The sequence below is a fragment of the Gadus macrocephalus genome, chromosome 11, assembly GCF_031168955.1.
Source record: "Gadus macrocephalus chromosome 11, ASM3116895v1".
NCBI lineage: Eukaryota > Metazoa > Chordata > Actinopteri > Gadiformes > Gadidae > Gadus > Gadus macrocephalus.
Genome location: NC_082392.1, coordinates 9721060 through 9736761, shown reverse-complemented (window position 1 = coordinate 9736761; position 15702 = coordinate 9721060). Strand labels below are relative to the sequence as shown.

The 15702-nt window shown below is 44.4% G+C and overlaps 2 protein-coding genes across 7 annotated transcripts in view; both read right to left on the bottom strand.

Annotated features, from left to right (window-relative positions):
- Positions 1 to 1792, bottom strand: part of arhgef1b (Rho guanine nucleotide exchange factor (GEF) 1b) — a 38317-nt gene extending 36525 nt beyond the window's left edge. For 3 of the 6 annotated variants that reach the window (XM_060064133.1, XM_060064131.1, XM_060064130.1), the window contains exon 1: positions 1493 to 1791. The gene's annotated coding sequence lies outside the window, so the exon portion shown is untranslated. Of the gene's footprint in view, positions 1 to 1492 lie in introns of all 6 variants that reach the window. The other 3 variants (XM_060064127.1, XM_060064129.1, XM_060064132.1) reach the window with 2 other exon arrangements.
- Positions 1793 to 3312: 1520 nt separating this feature from the next.
- Positions 3313 to 12914, bottom strand: erfl1 (Ets2 repressor factor like 1). The gene is made up of 5 exons (XM_060064154.1): positions 12805 to 12914; positions 12006 to 12240; positions 9973 to 10153; positions 8014 to 8143; positions 3313 to 5929 (listed from the first exon to the last, which is right to left on the bottom strand). Exons 1-5 carry the CDS (start codon positions 12875 to 12877, stop codon positions 5136 to 5138), a joined length of 1413 nt encoding a protein of 470 aa, XP_059920137.1. The 5' UTR covers positions 12878 to 12914; the 3' UTR covers positions 3313 to 5135.
- Between the last annotated feature and the right edge of the window lie 2788 nt (positions 12915 to 15702).

The following is a 15702-nucleotide window of genomic DNA, read 5'->3' as shown; positions in this document are numbered from 1 at the left end:
ATGTGCTGTCCTGTGTTTCACCAGTCTAACAGAGCAGGGCAGGAAGTGGCTGGGCTTGATTCTGGTCTTTCGGCTGCAGGGGCTGACTGTCTACCAGGCTGGATAGCTGGCTGGCTGGTCACATAAAACATAGTGCTAGTTTGAATGCATCAAACCCTTCAAACTTTGCCAGGTCTAATACAACTGTAAGAATCCCATGATAGTTAATGATCTATGTTCATTAACTATTTTATATATAATTCAATATCATATAATTCTATGCATTACCTGACAGGAGAAAGAATCAGATAGATTTGCAATGGCAACAATGACAGGATATTATAACTATGATGTCGTATTGGAAATCTGCGCCGTATTTTAAAAGCATATTAATACTGCAAACAGACATAACCAACATCACCAGTTTCAAAAAGTTTAAATTAGCCCTGAGCCATTAAGTTGCAGACTAATTCTAGAGTGTTAATCAGTCTGCAAAAACCACATATGTATATTTGGTAATCAATTATATGTATTCCGGATGATTGAGTTTCCTCTGCAGTGCTCCTGCTGTTTAATGAGTGGCGGGCGTTAGACGAGGGGGAGGGGATAGAGGAGAGGAAGGGCAAATGAGAAGAAATCTAAATAATACCGAATTATCATAGTGGTCGTTTGTGAAATAGAAATTCAATAGGTTATTGACAGTAACAATAGTTGTATACGCAGTATGAATTGAGAGCTTGTTCTAAATATAAATCGAAGGTTGAATTATTGTCGTTTTGTAGCCATACTAACGTTAAGTAGGCCTACATGTGAAGGCTATTATAACATTGTTGCTGTCTGAAGTCGGGACTACGAACAAGTCAACGAATATAAACAACAATGCAGTTGCTGATATCGGATCGATCGGATCAATGGTTCTCAAGAAAATACATACATACATACATACATACATACATACATACATACATACATACATACATAGGCCTACATGCATACAAACATCACATAGAGACTACTCTTATTATAGTTAGGTCTGTAAGCCCCAAGAAAAACGAAACCAAAAAGCAACCGGATAAAACCCCAGAAAAGTGCAAACCTCTATGAAACAATGCAATAGATCTATATCAGCATCACCAATGCAAGTAGGCTAATTAATCAACGGTAGATGGGGAGAAACACAAAACATAATAACCACTAGTCGCTAGAGATGGAAGACGTACAAATACGTGTGGCCTTCAAAATACAATTGAAGGCTGGCATGATCATCTACGGAAGCATGAGGTTGTGTAGTGAACGGCTGGGTGGTGCGTGTCCTGCTACAACATTGTGACATTGTAGCCATACACAACATTCCTAAACCCCCGCTGTACGCTCTGCTCCGCCAAGCGAATAAAGCCTTTTCTCTACAGCGACCAAATCTTCTCTGCCGTATTTTCTATAAAAGGTAGCCGGAAAACCAGAACGCAGTTACAACACATGGTTATAGACATGTAAATGCAGCCACTTGACTCACCTTTACTTACAGCGAAAACGCAAGACTACTGTCTAGTAGGGTTTCCTGTTCAGAAGTTGCCGTATGTCAGTGGAAAAAAACATTGTACGCGGAAGTAAAACTCTGAATTCAAAACCTTTGCCTGAATAACGTTTGATATTACGCGTATGGTAAATGTCCAGTTATTGCTTCGTAACACCGACTGACTCGGGGAGCGGTGCTTACAACTTATAAAACTATATTGCAACTTTTTGCCCTTTTTTCCTGTCTGTCAAAAGAAAAAAAAATCCAATATGGTTTGTTTCCGCACTGTGTTACACAATAATCCGTCCCCCCATAACTCCTTCACGTTTGCAGCGGTCTTTTTCGTTCTCTATGGTGTTAACAGTGTGCAAGAAATGACATTATGCCGGCCACTTTATGACCGAGACATTTAATGTTTCAGCGCAATTTTGTTTTATGAATGTTTATTTGCTCGTATTGAATTATGCCAACAATTTATAGCATGCATACTTGAGCCTAGTCCATCTCTGAACAAAAAGTTAATGTCTATAAATATTTATATTTTTCTTATTCAGATTATCAAATTGCTTCACAAGCTCTGTCCCAGTTAATAGCACAACAAATATGCATTGGGCTTACCAGGGGAACATGTCAGTCGCAACACATAGGCCTATAACATCTTTGAGCAATGTCTATATTTCAAAGGGTCCCTTCTTCATCTCAAATAGTCCACTTATGACTAAAATAACTACGTGTTGTTGTATTGTCCAGTGCTATAAGGCCTATTCTTGGGTTAAATAATTTCACGACTCCACATTAAACCTGCACCTGGTTATTGATGATCTGTTTATAAACCAAGGGCATTGCGGCCAGTTCAAACAAAACTTAATTTGCGCTCATCTTGATGCTTCACATGAACTTCCTTCCAAGCGTGCTGGGAGAAATACTTCAGTGTTCATGTTATGCGTTACTGCGCCACCCCGTGGTAATCACGAGTACAACTATACATTTTGTAATATTTAATTGTATTCATTGATCGAACATACACCATGGCTTTTAAATGTGGTAAGAAGTAGTCGTACCACATGTTCAATAATCTATTATTGGTATTTTTAATAAATGTGTTGAATTATTTAGATCAATTCGATATATTTGATTTTTCAGTAAATGTTATAGGCCTACTCTCTATTTGTTGTCCTTTTGTATTGAAAGATTTGTGTTCGGAACAATATAATAATGTATAATAGGAACAATCAATAGTGATTTTTTCAGTTTCTTTTTTTCCAAATGTATGAAATTATTAAGATAGGTCAATGAGATGTTAGTAAATTGTCTATGTAATTTTTGAGAAAACATGATAACACCTCAAGGCTGTGATTACATCTGAAAAAGATACAATATTTTCACATCGGTTCCAAGAGACACTACAATCTAGGGTACCATCAACACATGAAGAAAGGGGGGAATAACGCTGATGCTGTGGTCTGTCCCTATTGGGAGGCAACTGTAACAATTAAAAAAAAACATCAAAAACACAATTGTGTGTCTTTATAGGGACATTTATAAACATAGATAATTATGTTACGATAGTCCTTGTACTTCTGGTACGTCTGGTAACATCTAGGAATTAAAAACAGCCTTCTGAATACTATGCTTCCCTGCAGGTTTGTGTGGCTGCTGGTGTAGAATAAGTAGTTCTACATTTAATCAGAAGAAAATTGACTATGATGGTCAATATTTGTGTACCGAGAGACATTTGATTGCACGAACACCTATAAAGAGCTTCCCAAAAATCCTCAGAATTCATTTGAATTTAAAGAACTCCATGTCCACACGGGTCACGACTCTCTGCGACAATGTTTATTGCTTTTTGAAAGATATGAATCTTTTCTTCCTATTTTGCTCGCTTCAATTTTCCTCATTACAGTGAAACAAACAAAAGTGACAGGTAAAAACCACTGCAAGGTCATTTTGGATGTGTACACACACACACACACACACACACACACACACAAAGGAAACAGTATTTACAGCTGCTAGTGTACTCCATACAGCCATGACCCAGGGCTTGTCCTGCTGCAACTTAACAAACATAGAGCTTTACATTAACTTTACAATAAAGCTTTAACAACTAATAGTATAGCGCTACTGCTTAACAAACTGTAGGCCTAGGTTATAACGCTGTACAATATGTGGAAGTATTGCACTCTGTGTAAGAAGAAACAGGGCACCTGAAAGGACATTTGTTTGTTGCTCGTTTCGTTCTGATTATATCTGATAAAGATTTTATTTTTAATTATCCTTTTGTTTCCCATTTTTAATGTCTTTATGCAAATACCCTTTTCTCCACTGCTGGAATGGACAGAACTCATTGATTAGAGAATAATCAACATGGGTTTTCAGGGCAGGTGTTGGAAGGAAAAAGAAATACATAGACCAATATTTATCACATTTGACTAATTACAGTACAGTTACACTGGGTGAATTATAACTATAAAAAATAAGTCCACCGGCATATTTTAAACCCAAAGGGTTTTGTACAGAGGGCATCTAGAAAAATGACCAAAGGGCACAGTTAATTGGGGTTGAGAAATTCCAAGACAATTCCCATTGCAAACTCAGTCCTTAACATAGCAAAACATTTCCAGAACACAGATTTTCTGCCATTAATAAATTCATCTTTGACATACCTAGGCAACTTTTTTTAAATATTGAATTAAATCACAACAATACAGTAACATCTTAGAATAGTGAATATTACAGTGAATATATATACACCATAGTAAAATATATACACAAATATTCATACAAATTTTAGATTAGCCAAGCTCCCACTGCTCTTTTTCTTTCCTTTTATAAAATACGTAGGAAATACTTCCACGCACAACAAAATAAAAACTCACTACTACATGTATACACTGAAATAAATATGGGTTTGAACCATTTGAATAATTCACACAAAAAAACGGATTAAAGTAACAAGTCAGTGCAAAAATGGACTGGGTCTAAAATCTCACGCACAAGATCAGCAATTCAACTGACGAGACAGTCGGATCTCTACCACTAGGTGGCAATGTTTGACTGTGTCTTTAAAATAAAACATTCTAAATATCAGGGATCACAGGGCAAAATCTATGAAATTGGGTCGATTTGGAGCACTATTTGTTATTCAGTTCCTTTTGTATAAGTAGGTTGTTAATGTTTGTTAAAGCAGGTATTTTACCACCTCGCTACCTTTCCCCACTAATGCACCGCTGCACAGGGAATTGAAAAGGGCTGCTGGCAATGCTTTAAACAAGTCAGCAAACCATAGAACAATGTACAGAAAGCGAAGTTGGACACAATTGTCGTTGGCAGCCTGATACCATACACACACAGAATTCCCCGCTGTTAATGGCAGTGGACAAGTCAATACGATATTGTCCTGTTTGCAAATGAAAAAAGCTTGATAGAAAAAAGAACCATTCAGAAAAAGAAACTAAACTTTCTTTAGTGGAAAAGGTTCAGAATTGGAGACGCAGTGGTTTGATTAGTGGGGCAATTCAAAATAAACAATAAATTAATAAATTAAAAGCACAACTCTATGTAGAAGCAATGAAAGGAGAGATAAAGAGAAGTATAGAGACTGACGAGGAGCATGGAGGAGGCCGGTGATGCTTTATTAGCTGTGGATCATTTTCAGCGTCTCCGTCTCCCTGTGCCGCTCATGCAAAGCCAAGGAGGGGGAGAGGGAGGGGGGGAGGGAGGGCCGAGGAGGAGTGAGGGGCACCAAGCTCTTCAGGGGGTGGGGAGACATGGGAGGCGGGAGGGAGGAGGACAGGGGTGGCAGCATGCCCCCTTTCTTTCCCTCCAAAATGATCTGCGAGCGGCTCCTGGCCGCCTTGCTGAACTCGTGGTCGTTCTCGTTGTCCGAGCTGCAGTCGCTCAGGTCCGTGATCTCCAGGTCAGAGTCCGACTCCGGGTCCTGCTTCACCCCTCCCCTCCGCTCTGAGGGGCTCTGGGGGCGCGTCCCCGGGGGTCCGGCCGCCAGGCCCAGCCCGATGCCCAGCCCCCCCACACCGGGAGGGGAGCCCTCCCGAGCTCCGAGCCCCGCCCCGCTGAGCAGGTCGGTCCGGCCCATGGACATGCTGACCGGGTACGGAGGAAGCCCCAGCCTGGCTGCCGGGCCCCCCACCGTGCCATTGGTGGCCCCCGCTGGCCCCGTGCCGGCCCTGTCGCCCGCATCGCCACCCGGGTGCAGTAGGGAGGAGAAGGGGTGCGGCAGCCCGGAGAGACTGCTCTGCAGCGGGTTGGGGTAGAAGTGGGAGGGGTAGAGGGAGCCGGGGGGCAGTTTGGGGCAGTTGTTGAGAGAGAAGGCCCCTGGGAGGTAGGGGTTGAAGCCCCATGGATAGTCGAAGGGGGGGCTTCGGGGGTAGGGCCCCAGTAGAGAGGGGGGCTTGGAGTAGCACGGAGCACCTGGGAAGGAAGATCCACAGACGTTAGTGCTCAGAGAGGGCCAAAGGTTTCCTGACATACAACATCCAAGAATGTTGACTAATTATGCTCTGTGGTATTAGCAAGTCTAATCAGAAGCCACAGGGGCTAATTCTGGCACATTTGCTTGAATAGAAAAAAAGACCTGATAGAACATTTATGCATGCCAGTACTGTGCTGAACACCCACTTCAAGGTGGTGCAGTAGAAAAACACAAAAACAGATCTGCATTTCTGTGCCAAACATTGGAAATAAAGAGCCAAATCTATTAGATTGTTCTTTCACATTCACAAATAAATTGTACTTCAAGGACCTTGACTAATCTTGTGTAGATAGAGCACAGTAAAAGGTATTTACAAAAATAAAGATAGAATAAAATATAATTACTTATTCACTTGGTCTCATGTACAAGAAACTGTATGTTGTCTTAGAAATGTACTGGTGCAGCACAATGGATCATTATAAGTGCATGTCGTAGCATTGGACAACAGAAAAAAATTGAATAAGGTAATGCTGAGAAGATGCTTAAATTTCGATTTTATTGAACAAACAAAATAATTCCTTTCGAACCAACTACACTTCCTTCCAACTGACAACCGACTCAAACATTCTGTCTCGCTCTCTCTTTCCCTCTATCTACCTTTATCTCGAGCTTCTCTCTCTCTTTCCCGAGCTTCTCTGTTAGTTTTACTATTTCTCCCTCTCTCTGGCTCCCTCCTCTCTCCCTTTTCCTCCCTCCCTTCCTCACTCTGTTATTTACTATGCAGGGCTAATTTGACAGTGCTGAAATCTGTGTGTGCTGGGCCAGGAGTAGCTGCCAGACACATGAATATTGAATCAGTCAGGCAGGCCTCACTTGCTTATGAAAACACAGTAATGGGCGCCCACAGGCCACAAACTGAAGCCTGCACCCTCAATTAGGGCCTTCCTGCCTGGGAAGGGATTAGGACATGGGGGACACATGGGAGGGAGAGGAGGTTGAGAAGGGAAGAAGGGGGTAAAAGGACCTGAGGACAAACAGAATGAGGGGGGCTGCTTGTGTGATGAGGAGTACATGTGTGTCTCTGTGAAGAGGGGCTGTATGTGTTTCAGCGTGCGTGTGTGTCTATGTGTCTATGTGTGTGCATGTGCATGTGTGTGTGGAATGCATACACACGCACACACACGCACACACACACACACACACACACACACACACACACACACACACACACACACACACACACACACACACACACACACACACACACACACACACACACACACACACACACACACACACACAGACAGCCATATGTTCATGCATGTACAGTACATACATATCTCTGAGCACACTATTCATCTATTTTCATCTACTGCAACACATTGGCACTGAAACCCATAGCTGCGGTAGATTTGAAGGTAAAGCCTACAACATATACTGACGGGCCAACACACAAATGCACACATCATTTATTACGCTTACACACACATACATACATACACCGTATAGAAGGGCCAATGCTAATGATCATACGAACATAGGTGTGTGAATGATGATTCCTCCACCTTGCTGGGGTCTGTCCCCCTGGCAGGAAGTGGTGCATAATGAAGGCTCTACCCCGGCCTCGCTCCTCACCTGAAGGACGCTGCCTCAGCCCACGGCGTCGTCGGGACAACCAGCTCCCCTACTTCCTCTAAAAATCACCACCCCCCTCCTCCATCCAGCACATATGAATCAACCCAGGTTCCTCCTCCATTTGGAAGGCTTTCCTCACCCCAAATCTCTTCTTTCAAAACTTTATTAATACCAGCCCTCCTGACACCCATTCAGCCGATGGTCACACTTCCTCACTTCTTCTCCTTTTAATTATTCTTAATCCTCATTCCAAAAATATATATTTTTTACTTCAGATGCATGCTTAGCGGAGCCTTCAGATAGGCAGCCGTGTACCTCGGGTCTGGGACCCAGCAGCTCTCGTCTGGAAGTCCACCCCGACACTCTTACCACTACGCTACCCGATGGGCTGCATTGAAAATCCTTCGAAACCTCCACCGGCCACGGAGACGGTGTGCTTAAGACCCACCTGAGCTGAGGAAGGGGAAGGCGTCCAGCCTGAGCTTGTCCCCCTCTGGGCTGGGGGCCGTGGCCCCGCGGTCGAATAGGGACGCCACCCGCCCTGAGTCCGGCAGGCGGGGGAACAGAGACTGCAGCGCCTGAGAGAGAGAGAGAAAGAGAGAGGGAGAGGGAGAGAAGGGAAGTAGAGTTAGTCATCAAAAGATAACGACTAAATCTGCAACAGCACAACCTCTTCCCATAGAATCGAGCACTGGTCTGGATGAAGTCCTCAGATAGTGGTGGTGGGGGTGGTTCCCTGCTGAGAGATGCTAACGGTCACCAGTGTATCTGGCAAGGGCAGGATAAAAGCCAGTACCAGGGGAGCCTGACCAAGGGATGGGGTTTTGGAGAGCAGGATGGGAAGGAGGATGGAAGCTCAGAACCTCAAAGGCAGGACGACCGATGGAGGCCCACCGTTAAACATGCAGGTATGCCAGAGACACGAGGACATTCTGAGGGCAATCTGAGGACTCTAAGGGGATGGAGTCAGTCAGAAGGTTGGTGTGTGTGTGTGTGTGTGTGTGTGTTTGTGTTTGTGTGTGTGTGTTTTTGTGTGTGTGTGTGTGTGTGTGTGTGTGTGTGTGTGTGTGTGTGTGTGTGTGTGTGTGTGTGTGTGTGTGTGTGTGTGTGTGTGTGTGTGTGTGTGTGTGTGTGTGTGTGTTTGTGTTTGTGTGTGTGTGTGTTTTTGTGTGTGTGTGCGTGTGTGTGTGTGTGCAGAACAGAGAGCAAGCAATTGCCTCTTCCGGCTTCACAGTCCTGAAGTGTCCTCTACTGAGGGCTTATCGTGTGTTTATTAACTCGTCTTATTAAAAAGAGTCCTTTCAAAATAAAAGCAGGGAAAATAAATGGAAGTGTTAAATCTCAGGAGGCTAAGAGGGCAGAGGGGATCGATAGCGTGTGTCACAGCCATCGGCGCTGTAGGTTTGAAAGGCAGCACTGTACTTCCAAGCCTGATGATCTGCCGTGCTTAACAAACGCCATTAATGGCCTGTCATTGATGTCATTGATCTGATCTGATGGGGCCCCAGTTGCTTTCCATTTCTTTCATTTGCCAATCGAAAGCAGGCGGCTACGCCATCGGAGACGACGGGGGATGAGAGGGAGAGACGAGGGGGATAAGGCCTTATTTTGTTTTAAGGACGAGTTGAAACCGCTCCTCTGCCATTTCTCCTGCGCTCGGTGTCCGCCCACGTACCATCCCCCGCAGGGACGAGCAGAAACAAACGTTGGGTGAAGGCTTCTCTGACTGCAGTTCAGAGTTTGATGGGGCACTCTCTAAATATATACATGAAGGATGCATAAAGTATGTGTCTTTGTAAACCAAGTGGACGCGTACAGTTACTGTGGGATATTGGCGGGAAAAAACGAAAAAGACATTGGCTTTTTTTTAACCACACTGTCAGTGTTTTTCAATAATAATTGCCATCTCCCAGGGAAAATTACCAGTAAATTATCCTCTGTAACAGCACTCATCAGCAGGCTGTGTTAGAGACGGTGAATAAAAGATGGAGAATGCAATCCATCCTCTTCCGCATGAGGGGCTCAGCAGGTGCTGCTCTACTCTGCCTGGCAGATCACTACAATGAAATGGATTTCACTTATGCCAACCAAATCACCGTTAATAAACAATTTGGTTGGGAGTCCGTGGACATCAGGTATTTTTATATTGTCGGCTTAGAAGCCCTAGCTTTGATACTGTGCTTTTGAGTGGGTTTTATGTAATATATTATAAGGACGACACAACTAGACAGTGGTCAAAGAGCTGGCATGTCTTAACCTCTTCGCCTCCGGAGATCTCCCTCCAAGTCATCCGTCCTTTGGTTTACCAGCCTGCACCCCTCTATCTCTTCCACCAAAATCCCATCCAACCCTCCCTCCCTCCATCATCCATCCCTCCCTCCTTCCATGTCTCCCCTCTCCCCCGTACCTCCGGGCTGCAGTCGGGAGCTGTGGAGCTCCCGTTAGTGAAGTGGTTCTGGGCCAGCAGGAAGGGGGAGTTTGCCATGTCCAGCAGTGGGTAGTTGACCAGCACCACTTTGCTGAAGTTAAACTTGTAGGTGAAGCGCTTGCCCTTCGTCTTGTGAAGGATGCGCTTGTTGTAGTAGTACCTGTCGGGGGAGGGAGGGGAGGGCGAGAGAATCAAGGGGGATTAATGTTAAAAACAAGAGTGGAGGAGGAAAAAGGGAAGACATTGATGTAACAAAAGGAATTGTTGTTTTAAAGGGTTTCGGGCTCCATCGTTATGCAGGCCCCCGACTGTTCCTTATTCACCCTCCTCATTCCACCAATCAATGTCTGGACTCCATTCAATACAGTGTAGTTCAATACGAGGAACAAGACCTCTTGTATCACCCTGCGAGGAAGCCTTAAGTAGGGACACTCAGGATTTAGACTCCACCACTAGGTTGTTCCTCCGCGTCCAACAGTGGTGCAGCCTTCATTTACGCAAGTGCGGAAGGGTGAACGAGACGCGTCGCCATGGTAACCACACTCAGGTGTCTCCCGCTGGGCCTGTCAAGCCGTCAACGTGCCAGTTTCCGGCGCCACCCACCGAGGGTGTCACCGTGTACAGGCTGCCAGGATGCCAGCGTTCTCCATGGCGAGGGGTGGGACAGGGGAGCCATCTGGCCCAGATGGGGGGCTCGGTGTTCAGGTAATCAGGTGAGGGGTGGCGGTGGCTGGGTGCAGTGTGGTGGTTAGAGTGGGGATAGGGATGCTCCAAATTGAAAAACCCTGGGAATTCACTGCTGTGAGATGGAAGTTTCAATGCAGCACTGGAGAGCTTTTGTGTGTGTGCGTATTGTGTTTGTGTGTGTGTGTGTGTGTGTGTGTGTGTGTTCAGTGACTTTGTGTGTGTCTGTGTGATTTTATGTATGCGCATGTTTCGTGTGTGTGTGTGTGTGTGTGTGTGTGTTTAGCGTCTTTGTGTGTGTCTGTGTATTTTTGTGTATGCCTATACTTAGTGTTTTTTGCAGGTGTGTGTATTTGTGTGTGTGTGTGTGTGTGTGTGTGTGTGTGTATTCATATGTTTAGTGTTATTAGTGTTCAGTGTGTGTGGCCCCCTGGGGGCCGGCCACCCCCACTACAGCGTACCACCTCAGCATTTAACTGCAGGTAATCAGCATTTGATTCATCTCAGTTTTATTGGTGCGTATCAGGGCTCCGCAGCGCCGCCGCGTGTGCGTGTTTCTGCTTTGCGTGGTAATTGTGCCGTGGCCCTTAATTGAGCAATTAAGTGAGGCTAATCAAGAAGGCTAATTACGGCCCCAGCCAATTCATAACAATTAGACCGCTACGACAGCCTCCATTAACGAGAGGCCAAGGGAACGCGGGGGGGGGGGGGGGGGGGATTTGCATAAGAACCGTGGGTGGTGTGTGTAAGTGGGGACGTGGTAATGTAAAGCGCTAAGGGCAAGAAGTGCTTATTTAAGTATAGATTATAGTAATAGCGTAGCCTTAAACAGGCAAGCGTTGGAGCAAGTTACTTTTCCCCAGCCCAAACTTATAGAGACCAGAGAGCGAGCATAGAGTCGTGCATTCTGAGAAAGTCCAAGCAATTTCACATGGAGGGCTTAATTCTGAAGCGTTATTGAATTTTGTATTTGGCGGCTCAATGGTTGGCTTTCATTGACGGCGTCCGCAGATAAGGAGAAATTGAAGGTATTGACAAGCACCTGGGAGAGCCTTATCGCACTCTCTCCATTTTCACCAGCGTGGGGATGGACAGGCGTGCACCGCTTCAAGTGTGTGTGACCAGTATGGATTGAATCTACCTGTAAACATTGTGTTATCCTCTGTAAATACGGCCCCAGTAAACCTCTTGATATGGCTCATATGAACAGAGTAGATGCTGTTATCGACTGACATTTAGAGTGACTGTGGTGTCACACATACACACACACACACATACACACACACAAACACACAAACATAGTTTAAGGCTAAATAACGAACCCGTACCTCAGAGCCCTGCTCAGCTTGTCGTAGTTCATGTGAGGTTTGCATTTCCGGATCCCCCAGAGGCGGGCCACCTCGTCTGGGTCCTTGATGACGAACTCCCCGTAGTCGCCCTGCCAGGCGATGACCCCATGGTACTCCTCCTTCTGCAGCAGCTCTAGGATGAAGTGCCACAGCTGGATCTGCCGGGACCCGGGGCTCGACTCGGGCTTGTAGGCCCAGTCTGGGAAGGCGATGCCTAGGCACAGAGAGCAGGAAAATGGCAGGATGAGTTCGGGGCCTGCCGGGTCCTGCCGGGTCCTGCCGTGGGGCGGATGGGGGATGGATGTCTGGGTGAGTGATGAGGGCTAGGGGTGAGGGATGATGTGTTTAATATCACGCCGCTTGCCGTAAGCAATGTTAGTCTGTGCTAATGCCCTTTAGCTTCAACACATTGGTCATGAGAATGATGACAGCGCTCAGGGAGACAGACAATTGATGCAGTTTGAGGGCATAAGGCCCGGCCTGTGCATACACACACACACACACACACACACACACACACACACACACACACACACACACACACTCAGACACATTTATATCTAATAGAATTAGGAAGCTCTTTCACTCAACCTTAAGTAATTCTAGCACTCGCTAACTTAATAGAAACAGCTTGAAGAAATAGAATCTCAGAGCGAGCTACTTAATCTGTCAAACACGTTACATGAAAGGCCAAAGATGTTCTTCTTCAATAGAGTGACCTGAGCTCCATCATTTGTTCAAACAGAAGTGGTATTTAGAAGTGGTAAGGGTTTCATACTTTTTGTCAAACCTGGCGTCCACAGGGTTGGCACAGGCGGAAGCAGCAGATCGCTCACGCAGTTACAGTCCATTCCTCCTCAACACCTTGAACACAGGAACCATGTACAAACATTAAAAACACACACACACACACTACTGGAGTACTGGGTGTCAAAGAATCAGCTTCTATAGAATTGGCTTTCATAGTAGTTGGTTTGATATAATTGGGATCCATAGAATTACAACCATATAATTTAGTTCCAGAAAATGAAGTTCTGTAGAATTTGATTCAATAGAATTAGGTTATATCGAATTAGGTTCCATAGAATTAGGTACCATAGAATCAGGAAAATTCTGAACTTTCAGATTGTTTAAGTCAGGCAAAGTAGAAGAGTGCAGAGTATTGAAGGTAATTAAAAAAAATAAAAAGAGTTGATTTGCCAAGGGTTGAAGGTTGGGTTCAAATGTTATGTTAGATCAATATGAGTTATGGCAAGTTAGGGTTTATGTGATTTTTAATGGATGTGATCTTCAGCTGGTCACTTGAAGTTGCGTATGATGCAACACGGTGGACACTCCTAGTGAAAAATGTGAAATATAGAGGAATAAAATGGATTGATGTTTGCTATTACAAAATGGGTGATATTCAACTTTTTTCTCAGTAGGTTGGAAAAAAAAAGTCATAATCTCTGAATGTAACAAAAGTTTGAATCTATGGGACCGTATTGCATAAAACTAAAACAATTATTATGATAAAACCATGAAATGGTCTATTTAAACCATTTTCTTAATGATAACAAATGTCTGACTCGCTGATATTATACAATATTAATCAATGTAGCCTCAAAGAGCTCCACATTTCTCCAAATAACTATTTTCTCAAAGATATATCGACATATCGTATCAACAGCAAACGGCCCAAATCTGTTTTTGCACTATTATTTTAATCTAAAGGGTACATTCACACCAACAAAGTCCAACCAGCCCAACCAAGCCCTTCGATTGAAAGCACCATACCTCCCTGACAACATCACAACACACTTCCTCAACCCAGCCCAGCGTTGATATTGACTCTTCCTCTCCTGGCTCCACTTGGGGGAACCCATGCACAATATCCAGGTTGCCTCACTCGGGGACCTATATCATAACACCGCCTCGTATACGCAGAACATATGCGTGAAAAACATCTCGCCGACGGCAGTGGGGAGAGGAGATTTCTCGTGTTTCCATGACAAGCAACGGGAGCACAAGGTGAAATCCTGGTTTGGATATTACAGTTTCATCAGTGTTGTTTTACAAAGCTGCCATGGTAGGCATGCCCCACTCGCTGCTGTTTCCCAGTTATCTTAATGCTGGCCTCTCCATCGCTCCCATCACTCTGCCTCTATTTAATTATGCTCTGTGAATTTTGGATTTTCCCTGCAGCATTGAAATGAAACGTGAATTATTGAGGTGTGTTTGTATAAATTATTATTGCTAACTCCAGGCATTTCTCTATCCTTCTTTTTTCTTCTCTCTCTCTCTTTCTACCCTCCCTCAACCTCTCTCACATTCGGTGTGAGGGTGTGTGTGTGTGTGTGTGTGTGTGTGTGTGTGTGTGTGTGTGTGTGTGTGTGTGTGTGTGTGTGTGTGTGTGTGTGTGTGTGTGTGTGTGTGTGTGTGTGTGTGTGTGTGTGTGTGTATGTGCGTGTCTCAGTAACTCACACTCTCTCGCTCTCTTGCTCTCTCTCTCTCATTCGATCTTGCCCTCTCTCCCACTCTCTGTATAGTCTTTGGACTGTGGCCTTTTACACCCGCTCTCCTCCCTTTCCTCTTCATCTTTCGTGTTTTCAGGCGGCTCTCTCAAATTTCTTTGGAGCGTTCAACTTTGAATGCATTTCTCTCACTCAAGGTTTTTGTTCAAATCGTTCATGTGATTATTTCTTTATTCTTCATCCTTGGCTTACGGGTGCTGTTCCTAAACATGCACATACTTTCCCAAACCCAAGTAACCAAAGTAATATTTAGCAATTAATAATAATGATAAAAATACTACTACTAATAATAATAATAATAATAATGATAATGATAATAATAATAATAATAATAATAATAATAATAATAATAATAATAATAATAATAATGTAAATAATAGTTCCCTGTTCGTTGACTCTGAGCTCAGGGAATTCCATTGGCTCCAAAATCGACTTCAGGCGGGGAAACGGCCTTGGCACAATTATGACATGCCTGACTTCAAAAAGTTAGACATTAAATATAATATCCAGGGCATTTCTTTGCGTAGGTCTTTAAATGTTACATATTTACTGGGTTGTTGTGGTAGAAATCTATACCTTCTCCCCGGTCCCGTGGGTTTGGAGACGGCCTGTATCAGGAACCAGGCACCCTTGAACTACTGCGTGCATGTCAGTCCTCTTCTGGAGATATGGTGTTTGTATGGACCCAATGCTTATAGTCCTCCTACGCTTTTGAATCTATACGTAGACATTCTATCTCTAGCATATCTATACTGGGGAATACTTCTATCCCTATCCTATCAGTTCACACACACAAGGACACAAATACAAGCACATGCACGCACACACACACACACACACACACACACACACACACACACACACACACACACACACACACACACACACACACACACACACACACACACATACACAGACACACACACACACACCTTGTTTTGGCTTCACTCTTCCCCCTTCTGCTCTGTATGTTTTGCTTCAGCAGCAGAGTAATTTTCCGTTTGATTTCGGAGGTAATGCATTTTTTACAAATCAAAGAGGAAGGTCCCCCCCTCCCCCCTCCCCCCTCCCCCCTCACCACATAGGTAAAAACACACACACACACACACACACACACACACACACACACACACACACACACACACACACACACACACACACAC